At 37.6% G+C, this 26,220-nt stretch overlaps 1 protein-coding gene across 2 annotated transcripts in view; it reads right to left on the reverse strand.

Annotated features, from left to right (window-relative positions):
- Positions 1-1,970: 1,970 nt before the first annotated feature.
- Positions 1,971-26,220, reverse strand: part of LOC126473178 (RISC-loading complex subunit tarbp2) — a 144,265-nt gene continuing 120,015 nt past the window's right edge. For both annotated transcript variants that reach the window (XM_050100067.1, XM_050100066.1), the window contains 2 exons: positions 18,889-19,000; positions 1,971-4,246 (listed from right to left, as the gene is read on the reverse strand). In XM_050100067.1, the coding sequence (XP_049956024.1) occupies positions 4,110-4,246; positions 18,889-19,000 (249 nt within the window). In that variant the 3' untranslated portion in view covers positions 1,971-4,109. The remainder of the gene's footprint in view (positions 4,247-18,888; positions 19,001-26,220) is intronic.

Here is a 26,220-nt window from a genome sequence, read left to right on the forward strand (position 1 = left end):
ATCTTATTCTAGCAAAGAAGTTTTACCTTACTATTATTTTCAATCTGTATGCTGTATGTTAGAATATTTCTCATGTATGTTTTACACCATGTATATTTGTCATGTCAAATAATTTCTTTTCTTGAATTTTTTGTGTATGAGATTGATGGGGAAGGATCATTGCAACAACAGTCAGTAAAAAGTCCACAGATTCAAAGAGTCCAAATTTGGAAGAGGTTATCAGACTGCATCATTAATGTACTAATTGTGTAATACAGATCCATTACTGAGAGTGGTCGGGATTTTGTTGTATATGTTCATAACAACAAAAGCCCTGGGGAGCAGTTGTTATGGATCTGGCAGGTGTCTTATTTTCTACCGGATTTGTCGATACCAAATTGTAAATGTTTTCTTATATTTTTGTCAGAATTTTTTTTATTGTAATTTGCCTTATCTTATGTTAATTTACTTATATTTTATGAGTGACAGCATATTGATTACTATTAGTAGATGTGATGAAGAATATCAAAGAGACTGGTTACAAGTGGAAGCTTGTGTGTTGTGTAAAATGTCTTTGACGCTGGAGTCGTCTTTGACTGTACTCAGTCGGCAGTTAACTCTCGGTGTGTGTTGACGGTAGAAGAATGTGCGGGTCGCCGTCATAAATAATTTTGAATTATGTTACTATTTTTTTTGTATAAACTTTAAGAAGAAACTACATTTGAAGAAATGGCATTTGAAGCACCAAAAATGAGGCAAACACATTGAACCAGGTCATTTCAGCAGCCGACAAAGATGCATTGTGGAATCATACTTCCACTAGACAACTGAAGCCAAGACCAATATCGCCTTGTAAACATCTAACGGAAAAGGTACTGCCACGAAATATGCCAAATTTAAGTAAATAAAAAATAGTGAGCATATTTCAACTTTGTGTCTCAGCCGGGATACCATATTTCACTCTCTCTTACCAGTCAGTGTCACTATGTTGCATGTGACAGGTTTTATTTGGGTCACACATCAACATTTGTGTTCTCTTCTTTGGTCATGGTATGCAACTCAATTTGTTTTGAAACTAGCTCGCAAAGCGTATCACTTCTAAAGATTTGTCTGTCAGTGTTATCTCCCTTAGCCTTTGGAGTTTCCCACTCCACCACAAGGCAGTAATCCCCTTCTCATTTATCCCCCAAAAGAAGGGTCATCTCCTCTGCCAGCTTTGCCATACCAAAGTATCCTCCTCCACCACTGCTGCCACTAAGTTCTTCACCTGTAGCTCTATACATTGGTTCCGTGCTATACCCAATGAAATTACTCAACTATACGAGTAGGTAAGTTGGCACTACCTCCCTTGAGCATATTTAATAGTTGTGTATAATGACACCACCATGGTACTTTTTAGAAATTCTTGTGAAAAATAGCTTTTGAAAAACTCAGTTACTAATTTCCTTTTAAAAAATAGTCATTTCACAGTTTTCTACCATAGGAAAAATGCAGATTTCTATTATTGTCCCTTTTTAAGCTACATGGCAAAGAACACCAGATGGTAAAACACTGGGATGACAAGACTATTTTGAAATCATGGTCACATGTATAATACTCTATGGAAAAACATTGATCTACCATGTCTCATAGGTCATGAACAGCACACCTCTCAAAATTCAAATTACCTTAACTGCCTAATAGCCACATCAACAAATCTACATAAAAGTGGGGACATATGGTCAGTGTATTCACTTGATCACAAGTTATCAAAACAAAGAATGAAACACATAGTTAAAAATCTCAAACTGTTACTCATAAAAAGAATAAGAGAAAAATTTTGTTGATAGTGTTAAATATGTACAACTGGTGACAGAAGCACAGTAGACAAGCTGTAAGTTATGAACATATCATGCCAGGAACTGAATAACCAATGGCTATCTTTTTCAAGTGTAACATTAAAAACAGAAATATATCTCAAACCAAAAAACAAAACAAAAAGAAGACAAAACTACATAAGAATTCACATTTTTATTTCTGTATTTCTTAGTGCAAAGACAACTCAAATACATTAGGATAATAATTCACATTGAACACAAATGACTGTAAATGGAAAAACAAAGAACCATAACAGACAGGCATAAGGAAGTCACTTAAAAAACTTTTCTTTTCAAAAAGCATTAACTGTCCAATGCTTTGCACTCACAATAATTCTTAAGGTTGGTTGAACTATACAAAATTAGGTACTGCAATTTATCACATTATTTACCCCAATTACAATATTGTGCTACATGTTCAATATATAATAGGGTGTGATGTATAATGACCAGCACTGTATCACAGCATGAATATAATAAAAGATAATTATGCTACTTTCACTAACTGCAGTGAATTCTGAAAATACCTCAAACAAATACTGAAAAATTCCAGTTACTCATAACATGGAGCAATACAGGAACTGGCAATTTTTATATTTAATTTAACAGATAACTGCCCCATTCTCATATTATCAATTTAGTAAATTAAAAAAGCTGTCAAAAGTGACACCAAAGTACGCCCTTGCATGAGCCCTCACGTTACATATGTCCTCAGTACAAATGTAATCTGCTGACAGTTCCAACTGTCAGTCTACAGCTGCCTCACAGCATCAGTTATGTTGTGTTTATGTTCAATAATCAAAATGTAATTGTATTCTTAGCTTTAGACTTCCTTGGTAACTGATACCTTAAACAATAAAATGAAAATAAACATTTAAATTAGGTGGTTGTTTTAATGTCAACAAAATTCACTGTCAATAGACCAAACACTTAAAAAAAGTACAGGCAGGCTGAAGTGTTTACACTGGCAACATATTTTTATGTTAACACAAATAGACAAAATATCAAAGGTACCTTTAGTATAAAAACAAAAATTCCATGAACCATACAAAGTTCTCACCCAGTTTTATAGGGTAAAAATAACTTAGTGAGCAACTAAATTTTTCTCAGATTCTGGATATAAATCACATCACTTCTAACACCAGCTAAAGACTGGTAACAGATAGCTGAACATTACAGCTGTTGCACTGAAAATGCATTCTCAGAAAAACTGCTTTCTCACATGTTGCCTTTCTTTATGAAACAAAGTTTCCCCACAACTGTTTCATGCAAAGGATAAAAATAATCAAAATTTGTGTATCAATGTAACGCACTTAACCTGCTTTATCATGTTCCTGAAATACAGACAATTTCCAACATTTTTTCATATAGTGAAAATAAATATTTCACATTAGGATTAAATAAGAATTATTACAACCTCTATACTTTGCATTAAAATAATGCTGTTTTCCGAAGTTCAAGCCACAGACTCCTTGTTACACAAACATCACAACACATTACAAGACCCTCTAAGTTTAAAACTCTACAATTACTGGACTGTTACCTGACATGGCCACATACTTCTACAAGAGTAAAACAAATTGTTTAAGATATAACCATAGAATTCAATGGCAAAATTGCATCAAAATTTAACTGTACTCTTACAGCTATACTGAAACCCTTAATTCTAGTCCAATATAGTCTACCCAAGAGTAAATACTTCAGTATAGCGTATCATAACCACAATCTGAAACCCAGTATTTAAACAGACCACTCTTATTTGGAAAATTCCACTAATTCTATGCAAAGTATAGCTTGTATTCTTTGTACCTGATACAAACTGCCTCTCCGCTTCAATGGGGCCTTTCCGACCAGGAAATACACTCACATATGAAGGTCTGGGAAAACAAACAAAAATGGCAAATTCTGGAAAACAGTACATAGTGAAAAATTACTGTCAGTTAAGACCTGTGCGAATTTATTGGGAGGTTTTTCTATGTATACTGCCTCACAGAATGTTTTGTAGGTGCATTTTCTGATCAGAACGGCCCGGCTCAGGATCTGCCGCAAGTAATTACTTGCATCGACTTGCAGCGGTCTTTAGCATTAAAAAGCGACTTGAGGTTTACAGATCATATCAAGATAATTAACAATGGGACAAAACTTTCAAAGAAGTGGTCAATCACAGCAAAGTGCACTCTATACCATTTACAGACAATCAAAATTCTTTAACATCCATGACTCCTGATTGCCTCCCAGAGAGCACACTGTGTGACCACCTCATGAAGCAATTATTCACTTTTTTGATAAGATCTTTAGATACTCAAGCGCATTTTTTGCAGCTGATGATTGTGCTTCCTTTGTGTCATTTCCAGAACCATAACATACGGCCACAGGAACAGTGGAAAGCTGAACGAGACATTGTGTTTTACCTGTGAAATATACAAATTTATGAATATTCCTACAAGGAGTGTAATTTTTCAAAATACCTACAAATTTCAACCAACTGTTGAAGCAAAGTATAATGACTTTATAATATCTACATATTTCACTTAAATCATTTTACCTGCCAATAAAATAACATCAGTAAAGAACACAGTGTGTGCAAATGATATTTATAAACAAAAAACCAAACAAATTTCAAGCAGAAATAAACAAGTAGTACACCTTATGATAAAATGTCAATTACAGACTTTTTTACTTTATTACATGAGGTTGGTAGCAGGCCTAGTTCTGCATCATTAGTAAGTGAAAGTACATAACAAAAATAAAAATAAAAATTAAAATAGACTGGATCCTACTGTATGTTTAATTCAGTTCTATTTCTAATTCAATTTACATTATGGAATATGCAAGACCGACTTATTCACGAAATCATGCATATTTTGCAGTGTAGCTTTGGTCAAGATCTTCACACAGAACATTAATTACAGAGAAGCAATTCTCCAAAATGAAACTGGAATCATTTTATTAAAGTTACTTATCAGATGACAGCATACACATAGAAAGCAAAATAAAAGCACTTGCTGCAACATTCACTAGTCACGAAAAACTAATGGTTTGGAAATAATAGGCATATACGAGATTACTTAGAAAGTAAGGATCCAAGTTAAAATACACATAGTAGTTGAGAACACGAGCAAGAATGGAAATGGACATTTTCCTACACAATTTTAGTAACTAAAATACCTTCAGTTCCAAAGATCAGAGCAACACAAGAAACTGTAAATGTAAATAAGCACACCAGCTAAGAAACTAATCACCCCCAGGTGACAACATATAAATAAAATGTAACATCATTTGTAACCTTAAAAATGGCCTCAATTCATGCAGAAAAAAAATCCACACAGTATGTCATATCCACTACTGACGGCCTTGGGAGAGGTGGCTTGCGGAGTATGGATGTAGATGTAGAACTCTACCATCTGGTGAGCAAGATGTATCAGACAGGCGAAGTACCCTCAGACTTCAAGAAGAATATAATAATTCCAATACCAAAGAAAGCAGGTGTAGACAGATGTGAAAATTACCGAACTATCAGTTTAATAAGACACAGCTGCAAAATACTAACACGAATTCTTTACAGACGAGTGGAAAAACTGGTAGAAGCCAACCTCGGGGAAGATCAGTTTGGATTCCGTAGAAATATTGGAACACGTGAGGCAATACTGACCTTACGACTTATCTTAGAAGAAAGATTATGGAAAGACAAAACTACGTTTCTAGCATTTGTAGACTTAGAGAAAGCTTTTGACAATGTTGACTGGAATACTCTCTTTCAAATTCTAAAGGTGGCAGGGGTAAAATACAGGGAGCAAAAGGCTATTTACAATTTGTACAGAAACCAGATGGCAGTTATAAGAGTCGAGGGACATGAAAGGGAAGCAGTGGTTGGGAAGGGAGTGAGACAGGGTTGTAGCCTGTCCCCGATGTTATTCATTCTGTATATTGAGCAAGCAGTGAAGGAAACAAAAGAAAAATTCGGAGTACGTTTTAAAATCCATGAAGAAGAAATAAAAACTTTGAGGTTCGCCGGTGACATTGTAATTCTGTCAGAGACAGCAAAGGACTTGGAAGAGCAGGTGAACGGAATGGACAGTGTCTGGAAAGGAGGATATAAGATGAACATCAACAAAAGCAAAACGAGGATAATGGAGTGTATTCGAAATAAATCGGGTGATGCTGAAGGAATTAGATTAGGAAATGAGACACTTAAAGTAGTAAAGGAGTTTTGCTATTTGGGGAGCAAAATAACTGATTATGGTCAAAGTAGACAAGATATAAAATGTAGAATGGCAATGGCAAGAAAAGCGTTTCTGAAGAAGAGAAATTTGTTAACATCGAGTATAGATTTAAGTATCAGGAAATCGTTTCTGAAAGTATTTGTATGGAGTGTAGCCATGTATGGAAGTGAAACATGGACGATAAATAGTTTGGACAGGAATAGAAAAGAAGCTTTCGAAATGTGGTGCTACAGAAGAATGCTGAATATTAGATGGGTAGATCACATAACTAATGAGGAGGTATTGAACAGAATTGGGGAGAAGAGGAGTTTGTGGCACAACTTGACGAGAAGAAGGGACCGGTTGGTAGGACACGTTCTGAGGCATCAAGGGATCACAAATTTAGCATTGGAGGGCAGTGTGGAGGGTAAAAATCGAAGAGGGAGACCAAGAGATGAATACACTAAGCAGATTCAGACGAATGTAGGTTGCAGTAGGTACTGGGAGATGAAGAAACTTGCACAGGATAGGGTAGCATGGAGAGCTGCATCAAACCAGTCTCAGGACTGAAGACCACAACAACAATGTCATTTCCAGCTGAAGCCACTCATTGACATTTACATCCATCAGATCAGCCACACCACATTGTAGTGGTGTCGACTGCTGCATTTTACCAGTTATTCCACTTAGTCCCAGACATTTTCTATAGCATTAAGATCAGGTAATTTATAGGGACAGTCGAGGTGTGATATGTTGCCCAGGTGCTCAAGAACATATGGGCCCAGCCCTCAAGACAGGGCTGTTAACCTAATGGTAGGCCGGAGTGTCCACAGCACACTCATCACGAAGGTATAGGGGAAAAAAAAGCAACACTTGAGAGTGTTGAAACAGACGTCCTGGTTCAAGTCCATGGTAATCTGAGTAAGTGGAATGAAGTCACGAAATGAAAAGCACCCCCAAAACATCACAGATGTGTCTCCAGCTTGAACTACACCCTTGATGTACTGTGCATTAAGTGCCTCACTGGTCACTTCGTATGCTCAATGACGCAACACTTGAAAAAAAAAGGCAAAAGTGCAATTCATACGATGACACTACACGTATCAAGTCAGCTGCAGTCCATTTTCTGTATTATTTAGCCCATTCAATGCACACAGCTTAATGGTGCCACTGTGAGCAATGGCCTTTTGCATGCTTCCTGGGACTGAATAGTCACTAAATGCAGTAGCCATAGCAGTATTTTCTCAAGAACTGTTTGAAACAGACTTGCAATCACTGACAGCAGCAATTTAATTGTTACTGACAAGATGGAACACTCATTTCTCATCTCTATTGGTTAGGATCTTATTATGACCACTGTTCTGTTGTGTTGTGTTATATGAATGCAAGTCTCACACGATTCCTTGAAGACTGAGCTGACAAAACACGAAAGTTTCTTTTGCCATTCTGTCATAGCTCTCTGTCTGGAAACATGAAGTAGAGAAATACTGAAAGGGTTGAACAACTAGAAAACTTTGTGATAAAATGAAGAGGGAAACTAACTAAAATAAAAGATTTAGAGAGAAGACAGAAACAAGTGAATTTACATTTAAATCACATACATTCAAATTGTGCAATGTGTTGACTAAATGGTACTCTTTGAACATAGTTAAGTGCTTCCAGATCTTAACAGTCGACAAATATAGCACTGGTTGCTGGTTGCTCTCCCCACAATTAAACTGTTAACGGCATTTCACTTCTGGCAGCACGTCATATACAAGTCAAAAAGTAACAATATTGAGAGTCTATTTCCTAAAAACCTATTATCCTGCCTTATTTAAATGGCTGATGTTGAGACCTGTGATATGGACCAAATACACTGGCACTAGCTGTGATGGCTCTACTTCTGGGCTATTTGCTGAATGAGTTGTGTGTCACATTAATCTACTTGGTAACATAGGACAGGGTGCTGCTGAATCTATGTGAACCTCTGCAAACCTTCAACACTATCCTACACATCTTCCAAGCCTGGATTCATTTTGGGTCATTGTTCCTAGGTGTAGGAATTTTCACAGTATTTACAGAACCTTAAAAGAATGAGTGCCATTTCAGCTTACTAAGTGTAGCTATAAGCATGCTGCGTTAGTTAATGATACTTTTGAACCTTGCTATAATGTATCCTCTATTTGTGTCATACAGTTGGTATTTAACATACTCCTCCCCTTCAAAACATGAACTGGCAACATCCATTAATTCCTTAACGTGAACATAAGCACTAAGACATTAAAGTAACTGCATCTATGCAGAGAACATGTGTTTTAAAAAATTGACAGTTGAAACATTTGTTTCACTTGTAACATAGGAGGAAACAATAAATGAGTAATAAGTAAATAGATGTTTTGCCAAAAGAATAAAATTGTGTTCATTAATTAAAATGCACAATTAATACTACAAAATATTACAGTTTCATGCAGTAATCTGAAGTTTGTCAATCATCTATTAACTGAAACGTCAGCTCAGCAAGCTTCCACAGCAATAATCATTAGACTTGTAGACTAACAGTGATCATGTTGTGAGAATGTAGCACAGTGACATTAGCTAACTACTGGTTCTGAACAGGACAGCATGTGATGAAACCTCTCATCAATTTGAAAATTCAGTATATGGATCCTAATATCACAATTCTATATTCGAAAATTCATTCAAACCAAAAATTTATAATTCTGTCCTGAGAGTTCATGTACACTTCTGAATATTACATACAATTCTCTGCATAGCACGCTGAAGTCACATGCACTATTCAAAAGTACATTACTGAGTTCTTAAAATTTTCACAGTCCAAGGCCATCATCAATCTTGGAAAGTCCTTCATCCATGTGACAGTATTAATCTCACAAACTTCAGAACAAACTCTCCCAGAATAGCCATCTGTGCATAAGAATTACTTAGTGACAATTTCTTCAACAAGTTGAAGGGATCATGACAGACAAGTAAGTTTAAATGGAAACAGTCTTGAATCAAAAACATTAAGGTTTTTTGTCTAGATGTATTTTCCAGTATGACAATGTAAATGCAAATGCAAAGCAATACTGCCATGTAGAATCTGTAATCAAGTATCAGTTACAAGAACATCAACAAGTAGCAGCATTTCATACTGAAAGTATATTCATTGAGCACACACAGAGGTGAACTGCCTGGATTTTCAGAGAGAGCTCCTATTCATACATGCGTATAAGTTCTAGTACATTGCAATATTCCATGTACAAGTTCAAGCAATTACAAATCTTATACAACAATTAACTGCAAGAAGTAGGAATTGAATCGGTAGCCCAAACAACACTCAAATGCGACTATAGCCATACAGTGGACAACATAAAATGGACAGATACACTCTGCCTCCATACGAAACAGTGACCCAATGTCAGTTGATAGAGGATCATTGCATTCCGGTTGTGTTGTCGAGTTGTCATAGTCACTGACATTCAAATGGAGGTAGCTGCATCAAGGCATTGTGACCGTTGTGCAAATTTTCATTTTACTTGTGCTGGAGGCCCCTATTGAGAAATAGTGCTTCAAGACCATGATAGAGCTTCATGCTAGTGACAAAGATTACATTTCTGCATCTTTTCCTCTCAGTATAGGATCATCATCATCATCATCATCATCATCATCTTCATCATCTTCACAGGTAATATCTAATTAGCCAAAGTGCTACTTTAATCATTTTTCTGCAAGTCCAATGTTCCACACAGGTGAAAAAAAACCATGCTAGGTCACCAAGGTTACAGCTGACAAGTTGCTGTTTGGCACTGTAGTGCCCACTGTATGTATCTTGGCTACACACAGTTGATATGAATGTCACTTTTCAGTTCTGGTGATATAATCATCCTCAGCCACAGTCACTTTCAGACAGAAAGAACTATCCATTGATGTTTCAGCCTCCTCACCATGTATCACAAAAAGTGTGTGTGAAACTTGTTGTGTCTGGCTTTGCTGTGCTGTGTATGTATGTCACAACAGACAGTATTGTATCCCAGTCTCAATGTCAACTTACAACACATATGCCAATGTCCGTTCCACAGCTTTGACAAACTTAAGAAATGTCATTATTTAAATCATCGGCCTGCTTACACTGTTATACACTGAACAGCCAAAAAAATTGGTACACTTGGCTAATATCGTGTTGGGCCCACGAGAACACCCACAAGTGCCACAACACGTGGCAGGGACTCTACTAATGTCTGAAGTAGTGCTGGAGGGAACTGACATCATGAATCCTGCAGGGCTGTCCATAAATCTGTAAGAGCACAGGGGGCGCAATCTGTTCTGAACAGCATGTTGCAAGGCATCCCAGATATGCTCAATAATGTTCATGTGTGGGGAGTTTGGTGACCAGCGGAAGTGCTTAAACTCAGAAGAATGTTCCTGGAGCCACTCTGTAGCAGTTCTGGACAAGGAGCATCGCACTGTTCTGCTCGAAATGCTCTAGTCCGTCAGAATGCATAATGGACATGAATGAATGCAGGTTATCAGACAGGATGCTTACGTATGGGTTACCTGTCAAGAGTCGTATCTAGACGTATCAGGGGTCCCATATCACTCCAACAGCACACGCCCAACACTATTACAGAGCCTCCACCAGCTTGAACAGTCCCCTGCTGCTGACATGCAGGCTCCATGGATTCATAAAGTTGTCTTCATATCTGTACATGTCCATCTACTTGACACAATTTGAAACAAAATTCATCCGTACAGGCAACACGTTTCCAATTGTCAACAGTCCAATGTCAGTGCTGACTGGTCCAGGTGACGTGTGAAGTTTTGTGGCATGCAGTCATCAAGGGTACACGAATGGACCTTCAGCTCCGAAAGCCTATATCAATGATGTTTCGTTGAATGGATTGCACACTGACACTTGTTGATGGCCCAACACTGAAATCTGCAGCAATCTGTGGAAGGGTTGTACTTCTGTCACGTTGGTCCTGCTCTTGCAGGATCTTTTTGCGCCCTCAGCAATGTTGAAGATTTGATGTTTTACTGGATTCCTGATATTCATGGTACACTCATGAGATGATTGTATGGGAAAACCCCCACTTCATAGGTACCTCGGAGATTCTGTGTCCCACAACTCGCGCCAACTACAACACCACGTTCAAACTCAATTAAATCTTGATAATCTGCACTGTAGCAGCAGAAACTGATATAAAACTGCACTAGACACTTGTTGTCTTATATTGGCATTGCTGACTGCAGTGCCATATTCTGTCTGTTTACATGTCTCTATATTTGAATATGCATTCCTATACCAGTTTCTTTGGCACTTCAGAGTATAATGTAACAATATTGCGGAAATGCTGAGTCGCACATAGGCACAACATGAAGATCGTCACAAAGCTTTCGGCCAGTAAGGCCTTCATCAACAAAAAAAAAAAAAAAACACACACACACACACACACACACACAAACTGCAGTCTCAGGCAACTCCAACCACACTATTACATTCCATCCACGATTTTCGGTGTATAATGTTGTTTTTTAAAATCCTATTAAAATGTTCCCTGAAGTCATTTGTCTGCACATGCCAAGAAGTTGTCATCCTGTGGGTGATAAGGCACCGTGAAGTAACTCCTGATCACAGTCTGAAGCAAAACACTTTCACAATTCAAGTTCATTACACCTGGTGCTTCACACTTCAAAATTATGCCTTCTTCAAGATCCTACACCTTGTACAAAAGCCCTGTCGATTTCTAGATTTTCAGTAGATCAAAAAGCCTTGGTGATGGCTGGTGAGGCAGTCAGTTCACACTACTACCCACTTATTGCGATCTGTCCATTTTGGCAACCTTCATAAGAGATTAATTCCAATCTGGTGAAATGGAACTACTGTTTTATTAACTGGTCCTGGGGGTGATAGGCATTTGCTTCCCAGGTTTGAAGTCCCTACAATGGCTTACACAATGTCTGTCCTATCTGTAGAAGCCCATCCAGTAATACCTGCTTCTTATTTTATCAATGATTGCTGATTACCAGATGTCTGAGTCTAATACTACTTTTAGCAATGGCTGGCTGTAAATTAATTGGGATGATGAGACACCATTTCTGTCCCACTGGAACTTTCATACAATATTCATCTATTACTATAACTTCTCTTTTGACAGCTTCTCTATGGTATTCAGTAATGCTAGATCTTCCCTTTGTTCTGCTAAAATGTTCACTACTGAATTGATGAATATGATATCACGAGTGCCGTACAGAAAAGAGTCAACATTGTTTAATTACAAAATTCGGGAATTTATATAAGAAGGGCAACACTGGTCTGTCGCAGAATTCTAGAACATATTCTCAGTTAGAATCTGATAAATTTCCTTGAGATGCAAGAACTTCTGTTCAAAAACCAGCATGGATTTAGAAAGTATCACTCATGTGAAACTCAGTTTGTCCTTTTCTCAAACGATATCCTGTCAATCATGGATGAAGGGCAACATGTAGATTCCATATTCCTAAATTTCAGAAAAGCATTGGACATGGTGCCACACTACAGACTGTTAACTAAGGTATGAACATATGAATAGGTTCCCAGATATGCGAGTGGCTTTAAGACTTCTTAAAATTCTCTATATACATAAATGATCTGACAGATAAAGTAAGCAACAATCTGTGGCTGTTTGCTGATGTTGTTGTTGTTGTTGTTGTTGTTGTTGTAGTTGTTGTGGGAAGGTGGTGTCTTCTTGTGACAGCAGCAGTACACAAGATGACTTGGACAAAATTTCTGGTTGGTGTGATGAATGGCAGCTTGTTCTAAATGTAGAAGAATGCAAGTAAATGCAGTTGCGTACAAAAAGCAATCCCTCAATTTTTCAACGCAGCATTAGTAGTGTGCTGCTGACATTCACCTACATTAAATACCTAGGTGTAACTTGGCAAAGTGATAGAAAAAGGAATGAGCAGTAAGGCCGGTAGTAGGGAAGTCAAACGGTCAACTTTGCTTAATTGGGTGAATTTTAGGAAAGTTTGGTTCACCTGTAAAGGAGACCGTGTACAGAACACTCTTGCAACCCATTGTTCAGTACTGTTCAAGTGTTTGGGATCCTCACCAGGTTGGATTAAATGAAGACACTGAAGCCATTCAGAGGCAGACTGCTACATTTGTTACTGGTAGGTTCAATCAGCACACAAGTATTATGGAGAAGCTACAAGAACTTAAATGGGAATCACTGGAGGGAATATGACATTCTTTTCACAGAAAACTATTGAGAAACTTCAGATAACCAGCATATGAAACTATGTGAGGAATGTTTCTGCTGCTACCAATGTAGATTTTGCATCAAGGACCACAAAGATAAGAAAAATTAGAGCTCGTATGGATGCATATATACTGTCTCTTTTTTTTCCTCTCGCATAGAACACGAAAGGAGATTATTATTATTATTATTATTATTATTATTATTATTATTATTATTATTATTAGACGCAGATGAACTGTACAGTCATTCTGTTATGTTACTGTAATGGTGTATTTCTGAAGTTTCAGAGGCAATCTTGCAATCGTCCTCATGAAACCTTCAGTCTTTTCAGTCAGCATAATGAATTGTGTTTAGTAACAACAGTGAATTGTGCACCATATAAATTCGGTCAGAACTTATTCATGGCCTAAACAACAACAAAGCATTCTGGTCTTTGAGAGTACAGTACAAACTCACCAATACAAGCATTGAAGTTCTGACTCTCTGGTTAGTCTGACCATCGCATTTCGGTGTTTGTTTACATACTTGGGCCACTGCTGTAGTCAGGTCTAGAATTGTCAATGACTCATTGTCTACAATATGGATCAGTAGGCAATTTATGGTTGCTAGGTATGACAATTTGACCAGTTTTAGTATGAAATTACTTGTTTCAAGCTTGATTAATACATTTTATTGTGCACACATTTGTTTTATAAATCAGTGACAGTGTTCTTCTTCCATATTAAAGCATGTACAAGTAAATTATGGTGCCAACTAAAGATAAACATGTGACACTGAATTTACAACTGGATATTGAGTTCCTGAGTGGACCAGTACAGCTGACACTGACTGCACAACAGAAGCTTTGTGTATTAGGAAATGGCAGAACATAGCACCAAAATCAAGGTTGTCATCTGCTATGTAATGAACAGTACCCACTTTTACGTGCTGCTTAAGAACAGCATTTTTTTTTACCATGTGACTCATGTTTTAAACAGTTCAGTGCAAATTAGTTGCATGTCAATTCAATACAGTAACAAAATATGTACAAATGTTGAACTTTTACTCACAGTAACAGTATCTTACCATCTAATACAGGCACTATTGTAGATTACAGTTTCATACACGACTGTTTAGTGTGGGAATGTTTAGGTTTTGTTTTAATGTGGAACAGTATTTCAGACAATATATGCAGTTGAAAATTATAATTGTAATCTATTGTAATGTGATGGATCAATAAAAGTGTTCCTCTGATAATCTGACCTTTTTTGCAATTCCGACAACATTCCTAGTCCCGTTGAGGACAGATTAGTGAGGTCCTACTGTATTCTGGATGCAAAACCAATCACTCTTGCAGCAACTCCCAGGATTTGCACTAGAACTGCACCCATTCCATAAACATTAGCATTAGTGTGTAGTTTTGCCTCAGTGTTCTCATCAGAGAGAGCCAAGATTAGTGCATATGCGAGCACCTCCTTAAGGATACAGAATTATCTTTATTGCATGGAATTATCTTTATTGTTTCTATCTGCAAGAATATTTGGAGTCTTCCTGCAGCAATTCGAGCAGTGCCCATCCCTTGAAACCGAACGGAAGCGCATCTATAGTAAGAACACCATTCCCAGGAATCTCAAGCATGAATGTGCCTAGAAGTTGGAAAATCTGTTATAAGTCTTACTTTTACTGGATTATGATGGATTTTGTTTCCATTAGTTATATGCTCAAAGATTTTTTCTTGGGCAACATGGTGGCAGGCAGAGACTTGCACCATGAAATTACTTCAGTATAGCTGTCAGTGGCTTAGATGCTCTTCAAATGGCTTCAAGCAAACAACAATATCATCCACGCATGAAAGAGAAACCCATTTAAGATGTTCATTAGGCATTAAAAGCCAGCTGTAGTGTAGCGTAGACAGACCATATATCATAATTTAACTCTTAGAGGCCATTGGATGTTATAAAAGCAATCCTTTCCCAGTTAGCCTCATCAATCTCTATCTTCCAGTAGCCCATCTGAATAGGCATACAGCAGGAGTACTTTGCAGGCATCAGTTAAGTTCAAGGTGTCACATGTGTGGCAATGAGTATACCTCCTTTTTGTTTATTTTGCTCAGCTGTCATTAGCCTGCCACGCGAAAACTTTCTCCTAGATAAGGATTACAGAAGAGGACCAGGGACTCTCCAAACAGAATGATGATATCTCACAGCATCTTTTCTACTTTCTTCTCAACTACAAATTGTTGAGTACAGATATTCTTTACGAGTGTTGAGCAATGGATAGGATGATCCCCAGTGGTGATATGGTGTTTCACGTTTCGTTGACTCCACACTCGAGAATGCACCTGAAAATTGAGGCGGAATGGTCAACACTCACCAACATTGTTCCTTGGTCAAGATGGAACCTACTTGCAGCTAGATAGCAGAATCCTCCAGTGTGCAATTGGTAATGGGAAAGTAGTATGTTTTACCAATGACAGTAAAGATGTGAACTTACTGAACCGGTTTGACTGGTATTATTAAATAACTTTAAGAATAAGTTGTGGCTGTTCAAGGCAATTGGTGATTCAGTGCTCTTTTGTCGATTGTACTAACCACGATCATTGCTGGCTTGTATATTTCTTTTGTGAATCTGAGTACTTTCCTGCACTCAACCAGAACAGGTCTTGATGATGGTGGGACAAATGTGGCTTCAATGAGCAATTGTTGCAGCAATTTTTTGGGAGTAGCCCCATCAATTTGAGGCTCAAATCATCTACAGTTTATGACTACTTGTGATGTTTGTTTAACTCTAATATTATGGCTGCATTCTGATAAAATGATATATGCAAAGGCTACATTCAATCTTCAATGCTTATTCTCACAATACAGATTCCTTTTGACTGGATATATTTTGCATTTTTCGTCTTCAGCACAACTTCCTTTGAATCTTGAATTGTCTTCAGCTGGTGACAATCATCAGACATCACAGGAAATGAATCTCTGGAATTGACTAGTGCCTGGAAAGGTTGCTGATAGACATGACTTCCCAACACCATGACAACTATTGCCCACGGAGACTTTGATAAGCCTTCTTGACTAACAGAACTCTACGAAATGGGATGATTAATAATTGTACAAAGTACCTTTTATTATGACCTGTGGTTTATAAACAATCCTTCCCACACTCCTGAATGGAGGAAGTGGTTGGGTTGTTAAGAGCACTTATGCTCTTTTCAGCCATAGATTTAGGATTTTCTGTTTATGCACCTTTTGTTTTTAGATTGGGGAAATTTGGAGAACGTTGGCACCCAAGATTTGAAGTGTTTTAAGGCATTTTCAGAAAGCAAGAACCAACAGCAGATTAATCTCACCATTGAGAGAGATCTATGTTGACAACTGATGGAAATGCTGAAGAGCCAGAGGCCTCAGACACTTAACAATGACTATTTGGAAACAGCTGAATTTTGCTCACACCTATTCATCATATTTGGGTAAATCACATGGTGGTGAGGCAATAAATGGTTGTGAAACACCTATGTTGCAGTGAGAAGGACAACAGGAAGTTAATGTGTTTGGTAACACATATGAAGACCTTTTTAAGTGTATTTATTGGTGACGAAATGTATTTCAAATGCGATCTGTGAACAAATGGATGGAACAGCAAAAATGGCACACTTTAAAACTCTGGAGGAAAAACAGGTAGCTGTTTGGCCAGATACCAGATGTCCAACCATTCTATAACTTGGATAGTCAAGATATCCCACAGCCAGATTTCAGCCGAACACTGTCACCGAGTGTGTTGTAATGTGCAAGTCTGAACAAGCCTGGAGGTCAGGTGCAGACTATTGGGTGGACTCAAGTAAATTCGATCCTGTCATTCACGTATGAAGTGAGCAAATAATATAATGATTGAATTATTTAACTACTTGGCTTTCTGCAAATTGTGATCACTTTCACTTGTTATTCGGTTTTATAACTGAAAATAATTTATTAATTGCAAGATAAATTATGAAAAATGTCACTTATGAAGAAAAGAAAGTCTCTCTGGGAATACTTTGATATAAAAAGTGACAATATCGAGTTTGCCAGTTTTCTGTTGTACAGAGTTCAAATTTCTCATGAAGGAGAAGGAAGAGAAATAGCTGTGTATCAAAGCTTTGGCTTGTTTTGGTTTGTACTGTTTCATTACACTGACCAGCAAGGAGTTTGTCTACAGATATGATCATTAACATCTTTAAGTACGTACCTATTCTGAATGCTCAGTTTAATTAAACTTGTGTGGGATGTGTGGATGTTTTTGTGAAAATAAGTTATAAAAAATTTATGATAACTAAAGAGACCTAACCTACCTTAAACCCAACGAGTAAAAAATATCCCAATAAATTCAAAGCTATTTTAAATAATGACAGAACCACCTCCATGCTATGATGTCTATAGCCATCTCCGTAACAAGTTCATCTCCAATATCAACAGAAGAGCAATTCACTATGTCAGAATGATTTGAAAGGAAATTGCTTTGGGATTATATGACACGAAAGCCAAAACATATTACAATTTAATAGCTAAAATGATTGCACTAGACAACTTACCATTATCTGTTGCAGAAAGGACTAGGTTCACAAGAATTCAAGAAGTTTTACCCTGGTATAAAATGCCAATATGTACATACATTTACCAAATAATTATTCCAGACATGTATGACAGGATTTACGAAAAAATCTAATGATACATTTAGACACACACACAGTTTCTGTAATTTCTGATACATATACCTGTTTGGGTAACAATACCAGCCAATGGAGTCTTATGCATTCCAGTTCTTGCTATGAAGCCTTTCCTAGGTTCTACCACTGGAGAAAACATAATGAGGGAGATTATTCATCACCGATTCCTGAGATCTGACTGAAGCAAAACACATTCACTTACTCATGACAGTGGCCCTAACAAGGTGAAAAGTGTTCCAAGTGGCTGAGTATGAGTCTGCCAGACATTTGTGTTAATATTCAAAATGCATTGGTTCCATATGTCAACATTTTGCGATGCTTGGCCCAAAGTACCTCAGGTAGTCTGGGCCTAGCAGGAAACAAGTACACAATTGAGGTCCCACGACAATTTTCAGTGAGTTGCTAGTTAACATTCATTACATCATCGTCATGGGCTTATCACTATTGGAGTCATTCAGTTAGTATTTAGCCATGAAACTGTGCATTTTGGGCCCAAATATTGTGAATTTGTGTAATAGTCTGCCACCAGAGGACTTTGTGATATGGTGCCTACGAATGAAATTTGTGTAACTGGATTGGAAATTTTGGCTTGCTTGTGACAAAGCTGATGATCAGACTGAGAGCACTGAGTGTAAATAAATATAAAGAAATCAAAAATAAAGTACTGCAGTGCGGTGTACAGTGCTGCAAATAATGACTCTGCATGGTACTCAATAGAATACTCAGCAGAATGTTATCTTACCTATACCAATGATAAAAATTCTCTCGCTTAGAGCAATTTCACATTTTAAGAAACACTCAATTCCTGACGTGATTAGAAGTTGTCTTAATTTCCCAGATAACAGGTTGTTAAGTATGAAGAATAAACAAACAAATTAAAAATACAGCTGTCTCTCTAATACAATTTTCTCTCAAATTTTTCTCCACAAATACATATGAGTCCTTACCTGTGACAGATTTTTCTTCAATGTCTACATAAGTCACTTCGAACCTCTGTTCAGTTGCTATTTCTTGCAGAAATTGTCCAAAATTGAAATTTGAAGTGTTCAGGGGTGTATTCTGGAAGACAAATTATACAGCATTATATGCATTTGGAATGTTAACACTTACTTAATCACTCTCTCTCTCTCTCTCTCTCTCTCTCTCTCTCTCTCTCTGTATACTGAATTGTGGATACCTGAAAACTGATGGCTGACAGTTATATATTTACATATATTTAGAAACTGTGGAGGCCTTAACTTTCAGCAAAGAAAAAAAATATTAACTGTTTATGGTTAGAACCTTTTCGAAAATTTATAGCAGTTCTGAACTGTAACTCTCAACCTGTTAACTGCCTTTTACATTAATATTCTGACATCTGAACACACCTCACCAATCCAAAAACTGCTCTCCATTCATACCTCACATCTACTTAATTCTGTATATTTTGCCACTGGAAGAAAAGATTCAATTTCCAACATGTGGCCGGTCATCTTGGTCAGTACACGAATCTCTCCAATCTGGAAGAGGTGGCAGTAATGCTGTTGGAATGAAATTCTGTCACAATCCATGGGGGCTAGCTTAGAGAAACAATTTGTGGCACTCTGGACTTACAAGTCCACGATTTAAATACTGATCATCAGTTGCACAAACTCAATATGAATGTTTAATGATCTATAGCACTGTACAAATTATGCCAGCAAAAAAATTGCCATGAGATAGGCAAGGTTCACGAACTTTCATGATGGAGGTGGAGAAGCATTGATGTCTTCCCTTCCTTTACATGTTGGGCAGGATGAAGGTTGTGCACATGTTGGGACCTGCTGTATGTAGGATGTCAACTCTCAATGACTTGTATCTACAGGCTGATAGCTGTCACCATCTGGCTCAGTGTGAAGCATTGCTTCATACCTTGCTTCACAAGGCCAATGTCATCTCACAAGGGAACTTCATAAACTTGACCTCATATTTTCTCGAGGAAATAAACACAAGGTAGATATAAACCCCGGCAATCAATCCCACATGAAAATTTGGAGCATTATCCAGATACCACACATGTTGCTCTCTGAACATACAGCTTTTAAACATTAGTGTGCTCAGATTGTTGCTTCACTGCGGTAGCATAATGCCTGAATACAAAGTACTGTGCAATCAAGTGGCAACAGCAACTCCCCAAAAATGTGAAATGTGAAGAGGTAGGGAGGTGGAGGAGCGAATGATAGTATGAAATGCTACCCATATAGTTTAACTATTACAAGTTTACTTCACTTTAATAGTGGCAGCTTTATGTATCAAAGAAAATTGACACAATGAACATATCACTCCACCAGTGTCAAAACAGTATTTCGCTGGACATTCACAGTATTCTGCCCAGTCACCTGTGTAGTCGCTTTGATACCATGCGTACTGGAAGACTGCCCTAAACACTGGTGCACATAACTGTCTGTGAAGAAGTAACTGCATTTACAGGATGGTATTCCACTAACCGAAGTTTATATAGAGACCCAGAAGTTGTACCAAGTTAGTAAACCTCGAGACAAACCCCTTGAACATGTGGAAGTCGAAAACATCTAGTGGTTGGCAGTATTTTGTGCCACCCACTAGTATTGTCAATACGGAAACCCAAGATATCGAAGGCACTATTGTGTAGCTATGAGTCCTGTTACTGAAGGACTGCAAAGACTGTGATGACACCTTTTGTCCCTTTTTTCGCAACAGTTCACCCTGACATCATCTCTAAATTAAACCCATTCTGATCCATATCATAAACATTCCGTTTACCGACCGCTTCCATAACAGCTTAGGTGTCGGCAACAAATTTTTTCACACGCAGCAATTAGGGCTGCTTTGTTATACAGCAATTTTGTTGTTTTAGCATCAGTTATCTATCATGACAATACCATATTTCTTCTTGAAGGCATAAAAACCCACCCAGCAGATGCCTTGAAATAATTTAGGCCCACCTCCACTGCTCCTTGAATGTCCTACCTACAGTATGTTAACATCACATACCATGAACTTATCACTCTATGCATTATTAACTTTATCTTTTGCAAGCTTTTGGCAATATTTACTATGGCTTTTGATATATTTATTGCGAACATACAGATCGCTTTTCTGTTTTAATAATTTAAAGCTCTTGACAGTCTTGTAAGATAGACTCTCTTTCTTTCCATTTTTCCAAAATGGCCTATTGCATATATTCCTCAGTTACAGACAAGGGCAAAGTGGTATTTGACAATTTTACATCATCAAAGCATAATTGCTGTTATCATCCTCTTATACACATGCACCAAACATCAACCCACTAATTTCTTCTATATCTAGCACGTCTTCATCCATGAAAAAGCCTGCGATATCTGCAACGAAGTTGAAAGATACAAGGAAAAGCATAAAGAAAGTGTCATGTGCTTTTGTTTACTGTGTGTAGACATCTGTTCAATAACCGAAAATATTTATGCTTACTGGTCACGACTTTCAAGAGTTCTAGTTGACATTTAATCATTGCAGTTTAGCCATCATTCCATAACGCTCCCAGAGGTGTCCCACAACAGATGTGGCTTCACTGTCATCATGAACGTAAAGCTCTTACTGAATTCGACACACAGCACTTCGCGTTTGGCATTACGGGGTCGCAGTGAAGCGGGGTGCGTTACAAACAACCCGAGTGTACGAATGTTAAAAAGTTGTACGTTAGCTCGGATTTTCATGTAAGATTGACTGCTGGGGGTTGATATCTAGCTCATGTTTTTTTTTTCCTCAAGGCAACACAAGGTTGAGTAGTTGATGTTCCCTTGTCAGACCATAAAAGTTTGTCAGCTGAGCTAGCCCATCTCAAAGTCATCTTTCATCAGAATGGTTATTAGTGACAGAGAGATAAGATGTTTATCATGCTACTATCCAACTGTGCACCATGAGAGTGATGATAATACCAATGTAGCACCAAAGTCTACAACCTTTTTGACTTCAGCACAAAGCATTTCCAACAATACTGTTTGTATTTTGCAGAATTATGATGTGAGCGTGTTTTTTGGCCACTATCTTAGATCAGGAATCTTTTAGGATCTGTGAAGAGTGATCTCTGTATGAGGTGGCTCTCTACCGTATTCCTCGCTGTTGTGGAATGTCTTGTATTGCTCACATCATCAGGACCATGGAGGAATGAGGTACTCGTATTGAGCATAAGTGTCTCACACACACTTAGAACACCCGTGCAAATCTGCTATTACAAAATACTGCCTTGGAACCAGTTGTCCCACTAAACACAACAACATGGAGATTGTGGCACACATTTCTGGATATTGTGATAATGTTTTTAAGAAAGCAGTTGAAATTAAATTAGCAAGTGACTTTATAAATAGAGATGGAGGTTTTTGCTTAAATTCTGCAGAGAATCCTGCTCTCTCCTTTGTCAAAAAAACAGAGCAACAGAGTTAGCATTTCCTTGCTCATTGGTTGTTAATATTGCCAATCAGTAACTACTGATGTCAGTTTCCGTATGGTGCTAATGTTTAGAGAGAGAGAGAGAGAGAGAGAGAGAGAGAGAGTTTGTGTGTGTGTGTGTGTGTGTGTGTGTGTGTGTGTGTGTGTGTGTGTGTGTGTGTGTTGACAGGGTGTGCAGCATCTCTCGAAATATTGGTGGGTGTTGAAGATGTCAGACGTCACCCACATGCATTTCGGTAAGTTATCCGAAGGTTCGTGAAGTCCAATAATAAATAACATGATATAGCCAACATCCTCATCTGCCATTATTCAAGCCTGCGGACTTTCTAATCACTTTCAGCATCACAACAGATTTTAAATCAAAAGTATGCACTACTCCTGTATCATAAATTTGTAATAGGGGGTCATAAATTATTAGACGAGAAAATTTTAAATGGAATACTGACAGAAGGGAGTGCATAGAAATTCCAAGTATTTTTATTAAAATTTCATGAATTTAAATTTTATTCCTTATACAGAGTATTACTGGTCTTAAGATTCTTAGTACTCAATTAGCACAGTTGGAATACTTTGGGCAAATAATGTTTGTTTTGGCAACTGTTGACCTCTACTGTCCAACAATATTTTAACTCAATCTAACAACTGAATCACTAATTTTGTATTTTTTATATAAAAAAATACATTTACACTACCAATGGCTCCCATTATGTACATCTGCCAATTTGTAAGACAATTTAAACTTCACTTAGAAAAAAATAATTAAGTGCTGTCAGGTCTGTGTCCCAGTCTTAATTTTACATGTGGACAATACAAAACACAAAATTCAAATCCTTTTTCTCTGAATGAGAACACTACACAAACTGAGGTTTTAAAGCCCTCAACTCCATACAGCACCCACAGCATAAGGTTAGTGTTACTCTCTCCAGACCATATTCCCTATTCTGAATGTGGCAAACACGAAGTGTGAAGGTAGTGCATGTTACAAATATGTAGCACACAATTGAGTAAAGTTCATTTTAAAGGTAGTTATAGAAGTGAATTGATAGCAAGTGGAACATTCATATATTTTATCCCAATAACATTATTTATATACAGTAGTGGTAAAAGATATTCCAAACTTCGTCATGACAGAAAACATTCCTAACCTAACCTATTAAAATGGTTGCAGAATAATTTTGCTCTTCTATGAAATGAAGAAATCTCCCACAATTTCTACTATTTTACACCTTCAACAGCATAGTTAATAGTAATATCTACCTCAATGCTCTCTCTAATCGTCCTGCATGTGTACATTAGTTATCATGCAAAATATTTCTTTACATTCTGCAACAAAGATAGCACCACATCTGTAACACATGGATATTAAATGCAACCAAGCATTACACAATTTCATTCATACTTCTTTCCTTGATTTTCAATCTCAACAGTCCTCACAATATTTCTTCTAACATCTACCAACGTCACGGCAGTGGGAGTATGGAAACCCTAGAACAAATTAAATCAACTCGCAACCTGAAAGGAGAAAGCAGCACAGAGAGGGAAAGGAAGGGGCACAACAGAGCTGAATCATTATGACCGACTGCTTGCAGCGCAGACTTGCAACAAAGAAAGTTCTTCACTGGTAGTGGTGATACCAATGTTCCAATGGAAAAATGTCTCATATTATTTGAAAACAACAGTCCTGAGATCAGCACACATTATGGGAACAATCACAATTTCAACTAACAATAACTTTTTTACAGTTTCTAAGCACATAAAAATGTGCCTATACAATTTTGCATATGATGCTACACAAAAATGATTCCTGACAGCAAATCGCACTCAAGACACAAAATTAACCCATGATGGTTTAGATGATCACAAGCTCAAGCTGCTGTATGTGATAATTGATAATTCATCTTTTAATCAAAAGAAAAAAAATGGAACAATGCTTCACTGTTAAATATCGGGTATGTGGGAATACAGTCATCTCCTACTTTACCCGGATTTGAATTCAAGAGTCTATATTTATATAATAGAGGGAAACATTCCACGTGGGAAAAATTATCTAAAAACAAAGAAGATGTGACTTACCAATCGAAAGCGCTGGCAGGTCGATAGACACACAAACAAACACAAACATACACACAAAATTCAAGCTTTCACAACAAACTGTTGCCTCATCAGGAAAGAGGGAAGGAGAGGGAAAGACGAAAGGATGTGGGTTTTAAGGGAGAGGGTAAGGAGTCATTCCAATCCTGGGAGCGGAAAGACTTACCTTAGGGGGGAAAAAAGCACGGGTATACACTCGCGCACACACACACACACACACACACACACACACACACACACATATCCATCCACACATATACAGACACAAGCAGACATATTTAAAGACAAAGACAAAGACATATTTAAAGACAAAGAAATTCTTTGTCTTTAAATATGTCTGCTTGTGTCTGTATATGTGTGGATGGATATGTGTGTGTGTGTGTGCGCGCGCGCGAGTGTATACCCGTGCTTTTTTCCCCCTAAGGTAAGTCTTTCCGCTCCAGGGATTGGAATGACTCCTTACCCTCTCCCTTAAAACCCACATCCTTTCGTCTTTCCCTCTCCTTCCCTCTTTCCTGATGAGGCAACAGTTTGTTGCGAATTTTGTGTGTATGTTTGTGTTTGTTTGTGTGTCTATCGAACTGCCAGTGCTTTCGTTTGGTAAGTCACATCTTCTTTGTTTTTAGAGTCTATATTTATCTATACTTCCCCAATTCCCAGTTTGTACATTGCAATGGCTTGATTTATGTAAACTACAAATAATTCTCTCCCACATTCTCCTTACTTTCGTCAGAACTCTGGGGTCTTCCATTTACACATTCTATTAGTATAGAATGTCCTGCCTACAAGACCACTACTTTCCTTTAACTGGACACTACACTAACAAGAAAACAGTGTATATTTTACATAAATGTAATTTTCCTGCACTGTCTCCACTGTGAAAACTCTGACTCCACATACTGTGTCAATATAAAAACTCTTTAAAAGTTCCCATTACTATTTATGTATCAGCCATTGTTATGTACATACTGCAATATTAAGCTACAACTCTCTGAAGACAGACGAATACTAACAAATTCTAAAATTAAAGCTGCCTTAAATCTGAATGCTGTTTGAACACAGCTATTATATATGGTATGCCATTATCTTCCTCCAACCTTGAACTGACTTATCCAGCCAGTTATACAAAGCCAAACTTTAACAAGGAATCTGAACGAAGATGTAACTTAGTATTCTTCACATACACAAATAATTGCCAGAGATAAAATATGTGATAAGTGAGTGAAAGAAGAGGGGGAAGGAGAGTGTCTAGGACCAACCAAGAACAAACTATTCTTCAAATATGTTGTCTAATATTTGTCTGCTGAGCCACCAAGCTGCACAAACTAACGTTACCAAAGTCATATTCCTTCACATAACCATTACTTACAGAAAATTTTGATCGACAATAACTACTTCAATTACAAAATGAATCAGAGGTAGGTGTGTAGGTGTGTGTGTGTGTGTGTGTGTGTGTGTGTGTGTGTGTGTGTGTGTGAGAGAGAGAGAGAGAGAGAGAGAGAGAGAGAGAGAGAGAGTGAGTTTAGATAGTGTGGCATTTCAAGTGCCTGAGCTCTTAGACCTTATGCTAGTAACAGTTAAGTTTACTGCAGCCAGACCATGAGTGTATCCAGTGCAAGAGCATGGAACAGACCATTTCTTGAGACTGTGCAGGCACTGGGCTTTCCACTTACTATTTAGTAGGCCTAGGGTGTATTACTACATGTACCTGGATTCAATGAGCTCCACTGATTGCACAGTCAACTGCCATAGGCAAGAAGATGCTG

The sequence above is a fragment of the Schistocerca serialis genome, chromosome 4 (genome assembly GCF_023864345.2).
Source record: "Schistocerca serialis cubense isolate TAMUIC-IGC-003099 chromosome 4, iqSchSeri2.2, whole genome shotgun sequence".
Lineage (NCBI taxonomy): Eukaryota > Metazoa > Arthropoda > Insecta > Orthoptera > Acrididae > Schistocerca > Schistocerca serialis.